Raw genomic sequence first — 12727 nt, 5'->3', positions numbered from 1 at the left:
AATTATATAATATATTCAAAAATAATAGTAAAGAGATAGATAAATGGTTCTATGTCTTATTTTTAACTTTTATAACATAAATAATTATTTTAAGATAACAACACAATATATAAGAATTATCTTATTTTAAACATAATTAATATTATTAATATAAATTCATTTTTAATTATATAATATATTCAAAATAATAGTAAAGATATAGATAAATGGTTCTATGTCTTATTTTTTAACTTTTATAACATAAATAATTATTTTAAAATAACAACACAATATATAAGAATTATATTATTTTAAACATAATTAATATTAATATAAATTTATTTTTAACTATATAATATATTCAAAAATAATAGTAAAGAGATAGATAAATGGTTCTATGTCTTATTTTTAACTTTTATAACATAAATAATTATTTTAAGATAACAACACCAAATATATACCATTCGTAGATATCATTAAAAATATGTATTATACATATATATATATATTAAAATAGAGTCGGTTTAATATTACTAAACCAAAATATAATATAAACACATATGTAATACTTTAATATTACTACATTATATTGTATAAGTTTGGATATGATATTGTCTTTAGCATATTTTAATTATTTTAAGATAATGATAAATTATTAGTTAAATCACTAAAATTATTTATTAATTAATATTAATAATTAAGTATAAAATATTACTAAACCTATAATTATAGAGACCATAAAAAATAAGCAAATTCACTTCTCAAATAATATTATAGATAGATAGATGTTTTATATCTTATTTTTTAAGTTTTATAATATAAATAATTATTTTAAGATAACAAAACAATATATAAGAATTATCTTATTTTAACCATGATTAATATGTTTAATGTAAATTCGTTTTTAATTGTATAATAAACTCACATATAATAGTATAAATTTAGATGATTTTTTTTATATCTTATATTTTAACTTTTATAACAGAAATAATTATCTTAAGATAATAATACAATATATAAGAATTATATATATTTTTTAAAATTAATCTGATTAATATAAATTTGTTCTTGAGAGCTATGTCGTGAAAAATTACTTCGCAAATAATACTATAGATAAAATATTCTATATTACAGGGACCATGTAATATTAATGACTTGTTGGAATAGAAAGAGCTACGTAGCATGGAACTGCTGGGGGCATGTGTTTCATGCTTCCAAAGCGGGAAATGAAATCGCTCGGAACTGATCAAAATCCAGATGGAATTATGATTCCGGTTTTGAAGCGTTTGAAACCGCCATGAAAGCACGCGATTCAAAATTAGAAGCGTTGATGGTGTGGTTGGAATCGTAAAAGATTGAACAAGTTGTCTTTTAGAAAACTGGAAAATTATTTTGAGACTTTTAATTTTGATTTGTTTTGTGAATATGTAAACCAATTAACCCACTATAATAAAAAACCCTAGTTAAAAAATAAATGAAAAGAAATAGAAGTTTTTAGAATTCACTTACCGTAAAAAGCTTAAGAACTTTTTTTTTATTTATTTGACATAAAAAAAAAAGCTTAAGAACTAAGAAGCAGTTTCTGATATTTTTCAAGTTCAACCTTTATCCAGAGAAAGTTCAACCTTTATCCAGAGAAGAGAAAACAAAGTACGTAACTCATATACCTGATAAATAATCAAGTATCATACTTTTTTTTGTAAACTTCCAAGTATTGTCACTTGTTTGTCTTTTATGCATGTGGTTTGTAAAACATTGCTTGTTCGTGTGAGTGTCTGTGACATGTGTGCCGCACTTTTATAGTTTTCGATTTCATTCCAAAAAATATTTAAAGTATAGTATTATATAAATTGTTGTGTATGTAAAAAAAAGAAAATATTGTTGTTTACGTAGATCTTAAGTTATATGTGTTGGATTTTTATTATTTAATTTAATTTATTTTATTTAGTGTTTTGATATATATATGTGTATATATATATATATCCGCTTTCTAAATATTTTAAAATTTTTGTTTCTACGTTCTCCACGTCTCCGCTTCCACATCTCGCTGCTGTTCTCATGCAGCATAGAGAAAGAAAATGATATAATTCTTATATTTTTGATAAATGCCAAACATATTTAATATATAATTTATCATCAAAAATTCATTTTTATATACACCAAGTATATACCATTCATAGATATCATTAAAAATATGTATTTTATATCATAATATGAATAGAGTTCAAAATATCAGTGTTTTCAATATATTACCTCAATAATTATATACATACTAGAATCGGGTATTGATTAAGCATTTTATGCATAAATTATTTGGTTAAATTAAACTATTACCACAGTTTAAAATATGTACAAAAATAAAAGATAGTTAAACATATTGGAAAAGTACTTTGGATAGGACTGAAATTATTTCCCCACTTAACCTCTGAAATCATATTTCAATAACACCACCAAATTACAATTAAGCCGTCACATAAAATGGCTTAGTCCACTCTGTAAGTTCAAGATTTTCTACTAAATTAAGGTCTAAAATTAATCGTAAAAACTAATTTTGCTGAGCAAAGATTTGTTGACTTGTTTTAAATGGTTTTGTTTTAGTCAAGTTATATACGAGTTGGCAAATAGCATACTAATAAAGAAGAGTAGAAAAGATTGCGACCGTGGATCGAATATCAAAGGACCGCTTATTGTAACATCAAAGGGATGACACTATTCGTATATTCTTTTTAAGCTAATAAAATATTCCCGCTTTTATGAATCGTCCATAAAAAAATAAAAAAATTCCAGCAGTTCTGGGAATTATCTATTCGGATATAAATAAACCGAAAAGCATCGAAGGGCCAAGTACCAGAGCGTTAATTCGGATATAATATAATTTTATTCTCCCAGACATCTGTTTTTTTTTTACCTTCTTCTTTCTTCTCCTAATTACCGTACTTTTGTTGGTTCGATAATCTTCTTCGCCTGAGAAAACTCCACTGTGGTTGATATCATGTCCGATGGATACTATAGTTCTAAGAAGACGGACGATATCTGCGATGAAGTTTGCGGAGAGGTGAGAGTTTCTGAGTCTTTTAATCTCTGCTTTGGTTTCTGCAACTCTTTCTCTAATATATGAAATTGATTTTGTTGCCTTTGTATTGCATTAACGAAAATCGGGATTCTAATCGGTGGTAATGCGATTTTTTTTTCCGATTCTAATTATACATTACATGTCATTATATAATTGTCGGAATCGATTGGGTGAATATATCTCGATTTTTTATGTTCGGTCTGAAAACTCATGGAGAATTTTGAAGCGAATGTCAAAAGTTTTCTTTTTCTCTTCATTAGGTTTTGTGTTGTTTTTTAGGGTTTTTGTTATTTTTGATTAATTGATTTTTTTGCTGGGGGGTTGTTTGTTTAGCAGGATGGTTCTACTTCTAGAGCAGGCAAGGCCTTTTCAAGGGTTAGATGTATACTACGAGGACTCGATATCAAGACATACATCTTCTTCTTCATCATCGTCCCCGTCTTCATCTACTCTGTCTATATGCACGTCCACAAGCTCACTTGCTTATTGAGACCGCTCTGGCAATCACCGCCTAAGCCGTTTCGAACGCTTCCTCATTACTACCACGAGAACGCCTCCATGGAAACGCTCTGCGCTCTCCACGGATGGAAGCACCGCGAGTCTCCGAGGAGAGTCTTCGACGCCGTCTTGTTCAGCATCGAAGTCGACATGCTCACCATCCGCTGGAAAGAGCTCGACCCTTACGTCACCCAGTTCGTGATCCTCGAGTCTAACTCCACCTTCACCGGTTTGCCTAAACCTCTGGTATTCGCGGCGAACCGGGAGAGGTTCGGGTTCGTGGAGCCGAGGCTGACGTACGGTAACATTGGTGGTAGGTTCAGGAGAGGCGAGAACCCTTTCGTGGAAGAGGCTTACCAGAGGATCGCTTTGGATCAGCTCATCAGGCTCTCGGGGATCGAAGAAGACGATCTTTTGATCATGTCTGACGTCGATGAGGTCCCCAGCGCTCACACCATCGACCTGCTTAGGTGGTGCGATGGATACCCGCCGGTTCTTCATCTTCAGCTGAAAGACTACTTGTACTCGTATGAGTATTTCGTCGACCACAAAAGCTGGAGAACTTCGGTTCATCTGTACAAGCCGGGGAAGACGAGATACGCTCATTTCCGTCAGGGCGACACTCGTTTGGCGGACGCTGGTTGGCACTGCAGTTTCTGTTTCAGGCGCATCAGCGAGTTTATATTCAAGATGAAAGCGTATAGTCACACCGACCGTGTCAGGTTCCCTCATTATCTGAACCCGGGAAGAATCCAGGATGTGATATGTAAAGGAACTGATCTGTACGACATGTTTCCTGAAGAGTATACATTCAGGGAGATCATCGCTAAGCTTGGTCCAATACCTAGGTCTTATTCAGCTGTTCATCTCCCAGGTCATCTGATTAAAAAAGCTGAGAGTTACAAGTACTTGTTACCTGGGAACTGCTTAAGGGAAAGTGGCTGATAAGTGTTTGTGCTTATCAGTCTTTGTAGTTGGCTTATTATCAGTAGATGGTACAGTTTATTGAAGAGAGTGATCTCTGGTTTTCAGCATATCACTCTGTGATGGTATATAACCTTGTCTGCTTTTTTAATACTGATTTCATGTTCCCATATTGTGTTGGGAAGTTTTGCTGTAATAGTCTATTTTTGCCTTTACTTCAAAACTTTATCCATACTCCCATTTTTAGTCTGTACAAATTATTAGTGATTTCTTTACATTATCCTCAGATTCTTTGTAATCTTTAAAAAAAAATATCGATTTGATCTCCTCTTGATCAGCTTGTTGGTGCCTGCAAACCCCAACCAAATAACAAATTTAATACTTTTGAGACTGATCCTCTACTTCCAACATGTTCAAATAGGGGACCGATAGCTAGAAACAAACATGTTTGGAAATAGATGGTGAAATCGTAAACTATCTTGCTCAAAAATAATTCAGAGCAGCATGAACATTTGTCTTATAGCTTTTCCCTTATTTTGGTTGGGTGAGTTAAATGTATGTTTAGTTGTTTGAGCTTTAACAAAGTTTTAGTTTCTGGTGAGTGTTTGAAGTTGAAAATGTTTCGTTTTCTCTAGCACATGAATGGTTCATGAACTCACACAAAACTAAATAGTAAATGTCACTAATCTTCTCCTATGATTTATATATTGATATTTTCAATATCAAATTGTTTTATATTTAATAAGTTGAATGACTAGTTTAACTTTTATCTGTTCTATCAATAAATTAGTAATAGTGATAACTGTATTTAGAAAAGAAACTAATAGACTAAAAATAAGCAAAATATAAGCAAAAAAAAAAAAATATAACATACTTATTAATATATTTCCTTAATTTTTGTCAATATCAAGTCTAAAGTACAAAAGTTTGGATTATAGTTGCGTTCTTCGCACTCATTGCACTAGTAGGATTCAAATTGGTATTGGTTATGGTGTACTTCTTCGCACTCACGACACTCACTGATTATGGTGTCGATCTTCGCACTCAATGGCCCTTAAAGTGTCGGGCTTCTAACACAGTTGCTGCTGGAATTCTCCTCTATATGGTTCTAGTCGATTTTACAGCTCATTTGCCCATCATAGTGAATGTTAAAGTAACTTGAAGATACAATTCATTCATATGGTTTTATTATGGGTTCTTTTAGCCATATGGGCTTGAAAATGTCTCTTCATGTCACTCTTTCGATAATATATAACATAGATAATTACATGACTTTTTCGTATTGATTTTAGACGATCCATGTACCATCCCCCAGTTTCGTCAATGTGTTGCAATTTACAAATATAACATTTTCATATGTATGTTATATTAAGAAGATCCATAATATATATATATATATATATATATATATATATATATAACAATGCAAAAGCAGATAGTTCGACTATTCAGATCTTTGAGGACGTGCATAGTTTAGACATATATGATACATCAAATACTATTTTCGACTAACACATAAACTAATATTTTTCATGATTTACATGTTCATTATATACTAAACACTGGTTTTTACACGTTTTAGGTCTCGGCCTATTCACTTTTCAGGTGTTCCTTTATCCATCAGCCGAGAGACTGCTAGGACCCGTGCAGCTCACCCGTTTAGCTGGGGTACTAATGATACTTGTTCAGTTGAGCTCTCCCTTTATAGCTTATCTCCCAGGTGTCCCTCGAAGCATTCTGTTGAGCGCTGCTTCTATCCTAGTAAACGTCTTCAGCGTAAGTGATTTTCTTTCCTTCTCCATTGTGCATGTTAATACATTGTTTTGGCTCATTTGTTTTCTGTGTGTAAGTCTCTGCCATAACCGGCATGGTGGTTCTGCAAAACAGAGCCGTGGTATGATTCTACTGCATACAACTGAGCTCTGCATTTATCATTCATGATATAATAAATAAACTATTTATACTTCCTCTGTTTACGTTTAATAGTTCTTGTAAAGCAAAATTTTTAATTCAAAATAAGTGGCACTTTATAATTTTAAGGTAAAATTTATTAACAAGATTCTCCAGTTTATTTTTTATTGGTTGAAAATGGTTAAATATATAGGTAGTGATGTTTTTATTTTTGAAAATATACAAAATTAAATGTTTTCTTAATCTGTGTGCATAAACCTAGAATGAAAAATAAAATGAAACGGATGGAGTATTTTTTCAACTCACAAGATATACATTTTAAATATTAAATGTAATTGATTTTACTTTTAATAAGCTGAACAAATAGTTTAATTTTAACTATTCTATCAATAATTATTACTAGTCTATCAATAAATATCAGTTGTGGTTAAAATGAAATAGAAAAAAATGAAAACTAATCATCTAAACTAAAATTAGCAAATTATAAGCAAAAGATGAGCAAAAAATATAAAATAATTATTATTATCATATTTATTAATATATTGTTTTTAAGTGAAGTCATTAGTTGGATAATTACATGACTAAAGTATGAATTTCATTTGTGTTAAAAAAAACATCTTCTTTCACGTAATTTCAAGAATGTTATAAGGTTATATTGACGTTTTGCATTGAAGATGGTCGTTCAGTCCATTTCTTACTATCGTTCAGTCCATTTTTTACCATCTACATTACAAGAGTAATTTATTAGGGTTAATGATATGTACTATGTGTTTATGGATAGTCTTAATAACTCTCTGATATCTTTGACTATCTAAATTAGAAAAACGTAATTTAATAGTAGATGTATGCAGATGTATGGTTTTATATATGGACAAGTGTATAAATGACCTGACGAGGTTTTAAAATCATGTCTTATTAGAGTAGGGCAAATTTTATTATCTTATGGACAAAATGTCTTACTGACTAGCTTTGCTGGCGCCGTGAGAGGGTGGGTTACTGTACTTTGTTCTGTTCTAGGAAGCTTCGTCTAGAGTTGTGATGGGGAGAGATGGATCTGTGAAAAAGTTTGTGATTTTCTGGTGATTCTCTGTTTGGTTAGATTTGTTTATGTCGGTTCCTATCTGGTTTCTGGTACGCGGTGGTTGGACTCAGCCGGTTCAGATGTGGGTGCTTAATTTTTCTCGGATCTGGCCAGACATCCTTCCAAGCGAGGAGGCATCAGAGATCACAGATCTTCCATCATCTCCTTTCCTTTGGCTCCCGTGTATCGGGCTTTGACTCTAGCTTATAGTGGCTATCTTAGCACTGTAAGGCTGGCTTTTGACTCTGACGGTGTCCCTTCTTCTTCGGGAGCCGTTGGCTTTTGTCTTGGCGATCAATCGTCTGAATATGGGGCTCTTCTCAAGCAATGAATCGCAGTTCTACGGATCTGCTCTTTTTCTCATCTATCAGTGAAGGAATAGAATTTGATATTGTGGTTAGCGGCGTTGCTTACTGCGGGATCTTGATGAATCTCCGCCGGTCACTTTTCAGTCATGGATTTCGGTGGCGTTCTATTTCAGGGCACGTGTCCCTCACGCTAAAAGTTAACGCGTTGAATGGGTTGGGTTGCTTAGGGTTTTATTTGGTATGGGCTTTATGAGCCTTTTTGCTTAATCTTCGTCTTGTGTTTAGCTGAGCTTACTGGACTACGTCTTTGTAATTTCCTCAGTTAATGGGTTTTACACTCATAATAATAAAGATGACAAAAAAAAAAAGACTAGACGAGGGCAGTTTTTGAAATCACACGTCTTATTATAGACTATGTATGTGACTTCCTTTACATTTAGCTTTTAGTGACACTGTCCATGATAATGTTTCCTAGCCCTCTAGCCATAAAAAAGAAAAATTTAGGAACCAAAATTTCAAGTTTATGGATTGTTAGAGCTGATCTCATATGAGCCAACCTTCCAAAAATAGGAGTGCCGCTTGGCACGACAAGCACACGATATTCTTTAGTAAAAGGCAAAAGAATAGTTCGACATGTGCTATCACACGGACGGCTCTGTGACCACTCACTCCACTACGGTTCTCGCCATATTTTATACGTTTAGCTTTCTGTCTTGCTCTGTATATCTACGATGTGGGAAAAGATATGAAGAAAATATAACTCCTCTCATGTCCGTCAAATATTGCAGTCCTACCCATATCATCAAATCAAATTGAATAATATATGTGCTGCTTTTTCTTTTTCAGTTCCCATTTGTAGTTGTGATGCCACTTGGATCTAAATTTAGAATTCACGGAGTAGGGACGATAGAAATTATATAGTACAAAACTTTCCTTTTGTACTAGGCTACTAGCAAAGAAGTACTTTTTTTTTGAAACACAAAGAAGTACAATGTAGACATTTCTTTTCTTTCTTTAATCAATTTTAGTAGTACACAAAGTCTCTTGTTTTACTTGTACTATACAAGACGTGAACGAATGCAACATAAACCTGGCCCTTGTACTACAATTTTCTGTGGTGTTATTATGTGTACTACTACCCAATACTTTCGTAATGTGTGTATTTATACTTTCCATGGGAACCGAAACTCAAATTGTGAATAAATCAATTATTGCTGATTTGAAGAGAGGATTATCTTTGTGGTAGAGGATCTCGACAGGGTCGATATGAGAACACATGTCCAGTCAACGGCTGTAATGACGCCACGTCATTAGAACAAATCTTCCTTTCCATGTGTTCTCAGGTCACCCCTGCTGAGCTCTTTCTCTACCGTCAGTCTCTATCAACGCTCAGTTGCTTCATTCATTCACCAAATGGTAAGGTTCTATGTAGATTACATCTCTGTAGTGTTACAAATTACAAATACAAACATAATAACTCCTTGTAATCTTACGTACCTATGTATAATATATGATTTTGAGTGGTTAAGGATCAACTACTTTAACTGGCTTGCTCTTTGTCCTTCAACAAGATAGACTGCCAAATATGAAGAAGAAACCCACAATGAGTTCCATCAAAATGTTTGTGATGAGAGAAGTTCTTAGCTTCAGCTATAAATGTTTAAGGAAGTCTAACCTCACGGAGGAGGCGGAGAGCGGCCGGACGAGTGAACTTCCGTGCAAAGAGGAAACACGGTGCCGGTTTCCCTTTACTAGTACACCATTCTCTCCTGTATTCCGTCTCATAGTTGATATTGTCGATACCCTATGAGTCAATGTGTTTGGTTAGAGTTTTTTTTTCCCCTGTTTTAAGCTTGTAAAAGAGTTCAAAGCCATAGCAAGAGAAACGAAGGTACATATTGTGATGGAAATTTTTAGTTATGCCAAATATAATGTTGCTCAATAGTACTAAGATGTGATATCATATCATTACTTAATTTATGCACAGCTTAAGAAACCGGAATTACAGAAAACCAAACCAAATAACTAGTAACTAGTCTGTGTCCGTTAGTGTGATGTGATATCATAACCAAAACCAAACAAAAGTTAACTTGCCTTTCAATTCAGTTAATCCTTACTAAACCAGTACTGTACCAAAATTCCACCAATCATATATATTCGAATTATCCAAATGAAACAATACCGAGACTAACCAAAAATCTGAATTTCACATCTATCTTCTGGTCTGATAATTGACTAAGATTGTGTACCTTAATAGACTGTATAAGGTGAGGAGTAGCATCGGAGAACTTGTAAGTCATAGGATGCCATCCACGACGTTCATTACTTTTAGTGGAAGTAAGGTCCCAGGCTGAGTGTGATAATGACCGTCGTGTGAGTTCGCTATCTACACCCTTTTGCTGTATTTAAGGAGAATTGCCAAATTTGATTAATTGTACCACTAACTTCTAAAAGACTATGCATATGGTTGGATCAGAAACATTTATCTTACAGCTAGCAATGTCTGAACGTAGTGCTCATCAGGTATACAGTTGTGTTCCTTCCAACCTTCAGCTGGCTAAACAACAAGACTACATTAGTACAACACAACCAAATATAAAACCCGACTTGCGTGTCAAATTAGATACCCTGAAAGCTATAGACTAATAAGAGCAGGATTTGAATGAACATGAGCTTACGGGCGAGGAGGAATTGTTAATTTGTGGTGCTTAATTATGTGACCAGAGAAGAGGAACTTACTACAGGACGATCTCGCCAAAACTCTGGAAGTGATTTCCGCTGCAAAAAAAAATATATACGTGAAAAGCCGGTGAACCAGTCCACTAACGCTAACACCCAATTCCAAAATCGGTGGTTCTGTGCCGCTACTACCATCTAAGACCATATCTCTTTTGAAATTTAATACCCGCTTTACAGTATCATACTAGAGGACAGCTCATCAAATTAATAGCAAATATTTCCAAGTTTGCTACTGAAGTGAAGGTATCAGCAACTTACCCTGCAATGCTGCTGAAACATAGGCAAGACGATGGTATCGTTCACCACAATTTCTGCGTGTTTTCTATTCAGAACGACCCACTACAAGAACAGCATAAGAAAAACAGAGCAAAGAGGACGTCAGCGAAAATGCACACGAATGAGAATCCATATTACAATAGTAACTACTGGAACTTCACCTGTGATCCTTTTCTCCAGTTTTGAACATGAATTACCGGATCCATTCTAGGATTATAACGCTTATCTTTTGTATCTGCAAAGCTGCAAACAGAAAATTTAAATTGGTGAAACTTTTCCAACACAAAACATTTTCGTCAGTGCCTAAGCTGTGAGATATGAATTTCCATATTTAGCAAATATTTATAAGAGATATGGGAGAGCTGACCTATCAACGAAACTAGTTGGTGTGGACATGATGTAGTTATACGTATAGCTGAAACTGTACAGAGGTATGCAGCTGAGAAGAAACCAAAACAACAAAAAAATTAGTCAGGCAAGTCATCAACTACAAGTATTATGATACAGAATCAATCTCTCACCTATCAGAAAGAAAAACAAAGCGGTGATTAAAGGGATCTCTAAGAGCATGTCTGAGCAATACACGTTCTGCTTCAATCATGGTAGCTTCTCCCCACTCTACCTAATAAATAATTAGCAAGTGAATCAACCAAAAACGCTAAATGGATTTTGAAAACATTCTGATAGCACAAAACTCACGAACCTGTATACTGTCATTAACTTGGCGATTCAAGAAGTACTTGGATTGAGTCGTAGCCTCACTGAGTACGAATCCAGGTCTTGAGTGAACATATATAGAGAACTTTCCATCCTCACCCTTGCAAAAAAAAAAAACATAACAGAATCTAATCTGATTCCCAAACTATAATTTTATGAAAATCCAATTAGAGGAGATTTATACCAGAAAGAAGGCATCCCAGACGAACTCGAGAGGGAGACGGTTCCGCGCGATGAAGAGGAAGGCGATCTGAGGTTTCTGATTGAGACGAGCCTGCTGATTTTTCAGCGATGCAGCGATTCCGTTGAAACGAGCTTGGAAGTAGACGAAGCTCCCCAAGCAGAAAGCGAACATCAACGCCGCGAATATTTTCCTCTTACATCTTGATGATGACCTCAGCTTCTGCTGCTGCGACGACGCCTTCTTCTTCATTATGATCCCCCCGGTTAAAAAATCGCAATCAAGTCGATTTTCCCGCCATTGATTCCGTTAAAACAGGCTTTACATACGCATCGTCAATATATCTCTCTCTATATATCGATCGCTCGTATCTTATTAAGCTTAAGCTTTCTCGATCTCTGGAGCCGAATCAGATCGAAACATGGAAGAATCTTCTTCGAGTGTTAGAAGTGAGATCAGTGAGACATAGCTGTTGATTGAAGCGGACTCCAAGGAGAGAGATGACGTCGAAGGCAAGCGAGAGTAGCAACAGCGAGGAGCTTGTGAGTTGTGATGGGGAAGACGGATCACGTGGAAAGAAGACGACCTTCGAGGAGACGCGAGTTGGAGAGTGAGAAAGAAGGGAAAGCATGTGAGGTGTGACTCACACCGTGCGAGTGAGTGAATGAGTAGAGCTGGTGAGGTGGGCCTTTTGTCTGGTATCGTGAAGCCTACACATTAACCGAATAAATAATTCTAGCCCGGTCCATTTGTTACCTGTCATTTTATTTCGTCTTTGTCGGCTACAAATACACATATTTTATAAGCCTAATTAATTACATGTGAATTCCTAAAATTTTGACTAGGGCAGGTTAACATGTATAGATTTTCTCATAACAAATATATAAGCATAGGACTTGATCATATATCATGTGTAAATTCAACTAGACCATGTACATAATAAACTCATATGTAACAGAAAATGGTAAGTTCAGCTAGAAACAAACCAAACAAAATGAGTGTAGTAAGTTGAACTCAATAAGTATAGCACATGTATAAAC

General features: G+C 34.4%; 2 protein-coding genes, 1 long non-coding RNA gene and 1 pseudogene across 4 annotated transcripts; 2 read left to right on the top strand and 2 right to left on the bottom strand.

The window, feature by feature from the left end:
* Window positions 1-2807: 2807 nt before the first annotated feature.
* LOC108814790 (uncharacterized) lies at window positions 2808-4760 on the top strand. 2 transcript variants are annotated; one of them, XM_018587416.2, is made up of 2 exons: window positions 2808-3034; window positions 3386-4760. In XM_018587416.2, the coding sequence occupies exons 1-2, from the start codon at window positions 2972-2974 to the stop codon at window positions 4493-4495; spliced, it is 1173 nt and encodes a 390-aa protein (XP_018442918.1). In that variant the 5' UTR covers window positions 2808-2971; the 3' UTR covers window positions 4496-4760. The 2 variants fall into 2 exon arrangements, with proteins under 2 accessions (XP_018442918.1, XP_018442919.1); XM_018587417.2 differs by having other exon boundaries at window positions 2810-3034; window positions 3389-4760.
* Window positions 4761-8314: 3554 nt separating this feature from the next.
* Window positions 8315-8425, bottom strand: LOC130498276 (U5 spliceosomal RNA; annotated as a pseudogene).
* Window positions 8426-9046: 621 nt separating this feature from the next.
* LOC130497487 (uncharacterized) lies at window positions 9047-9718 on the top strand. The gene is made up of 2 exons (XR_008936476.1): window positions 9047-9190; window positions 9350-9718. It is a non-coding gene; the product is annotated as an uncharacterized LOC130497487 (long non-coding RNA).
* LOC108818495 (glycosyltransferase BC10) lies at window positions 9157-12340 on the bottom strand. The gene is made up of 11 exons (XM_018591479.2): window positions 11691-12340; window positions 11493-11606; window positions 11311-11411; window positions 11157-11228; window positions 10951-11032; window positions 10772-10852; window positions 10514-10552; window positions 10266-10331; window positions 10024-10173; window positions 9450-9578; window positions 9157-9350 (listed from the first exon to the last, which is right to left on the bottom strand). Exons 1-11 carry the CDS (start codon window positions 11937-11939, stop codon window positions 9315-9317), a joined length of 1119 nt encoding a protein of 372 aa, XP_018446981.2. The 5' UTR covers window positions 11940-12340; the 3' UTR covers window positions 9157-9314.
* Between the last annotated feature and the right edge of the window lie 387 nt (window positions 12341-12727).

This window comes from Raphanus sativus, chromosome 7 (genome assembly GCF_000801105.2).
Source record: "Raphanus sativus cultivar WK10039 chromosome 7, ASM80110v3, whole genome shotgun sequence".
In the NCBI taxonomy this organism is placed as follows: Eukaryota; Viridiplantae; Streptophyta; class Magnoliopsida; order Brassicales; family Brassicaceae; genus Raphanus; species Raphanus sativus.
The sequence above is the reverse complement of the archived record's forward strand: the minus strand, read 5'-3'. Positions and strand labels throughout refer to the sequence as shown.

Bases quoted from the DNA above. Each gene is read 5' to 3' on its own strand.
- LOC108814790 (XM_018587416.2), top strand. From the start codon at position 2,972: ATGTCCGATGGATACTATAGTTCTAAGAAGACGGACGATATCTGCGAT. The intron at 3,035-3,385 runs GTGAGAGTTTCT...TTGTTTGTTTAG, and splicing joins GCGATGAAGTTTGCGGAGAG to CAGGATGGTTCTACTTCTAG.
- LOC108818495 (XM_018591479.2), bottom strand. From the start codon at position 11,939: ATGAAGAAGAAGGCGTCGTCGCAGCAGCAGAAGCTGAGGTCATCATCA. The intron at 11,033-11,156 runs GTCAGCTCTCCC...TTCTGTTTGCAG, and splicing joins CCAACTAGTTTCGTTGATAG to CTTTGCAGATACAAAAGATA. The intron at 10,853-10,950 runs GTGAAGTTCCAG...CTGTTCTTGTAG, and splicing joins ACTGGAGAAAAGGATCACAG to TGGGTCGTTCTGAATAGAAA.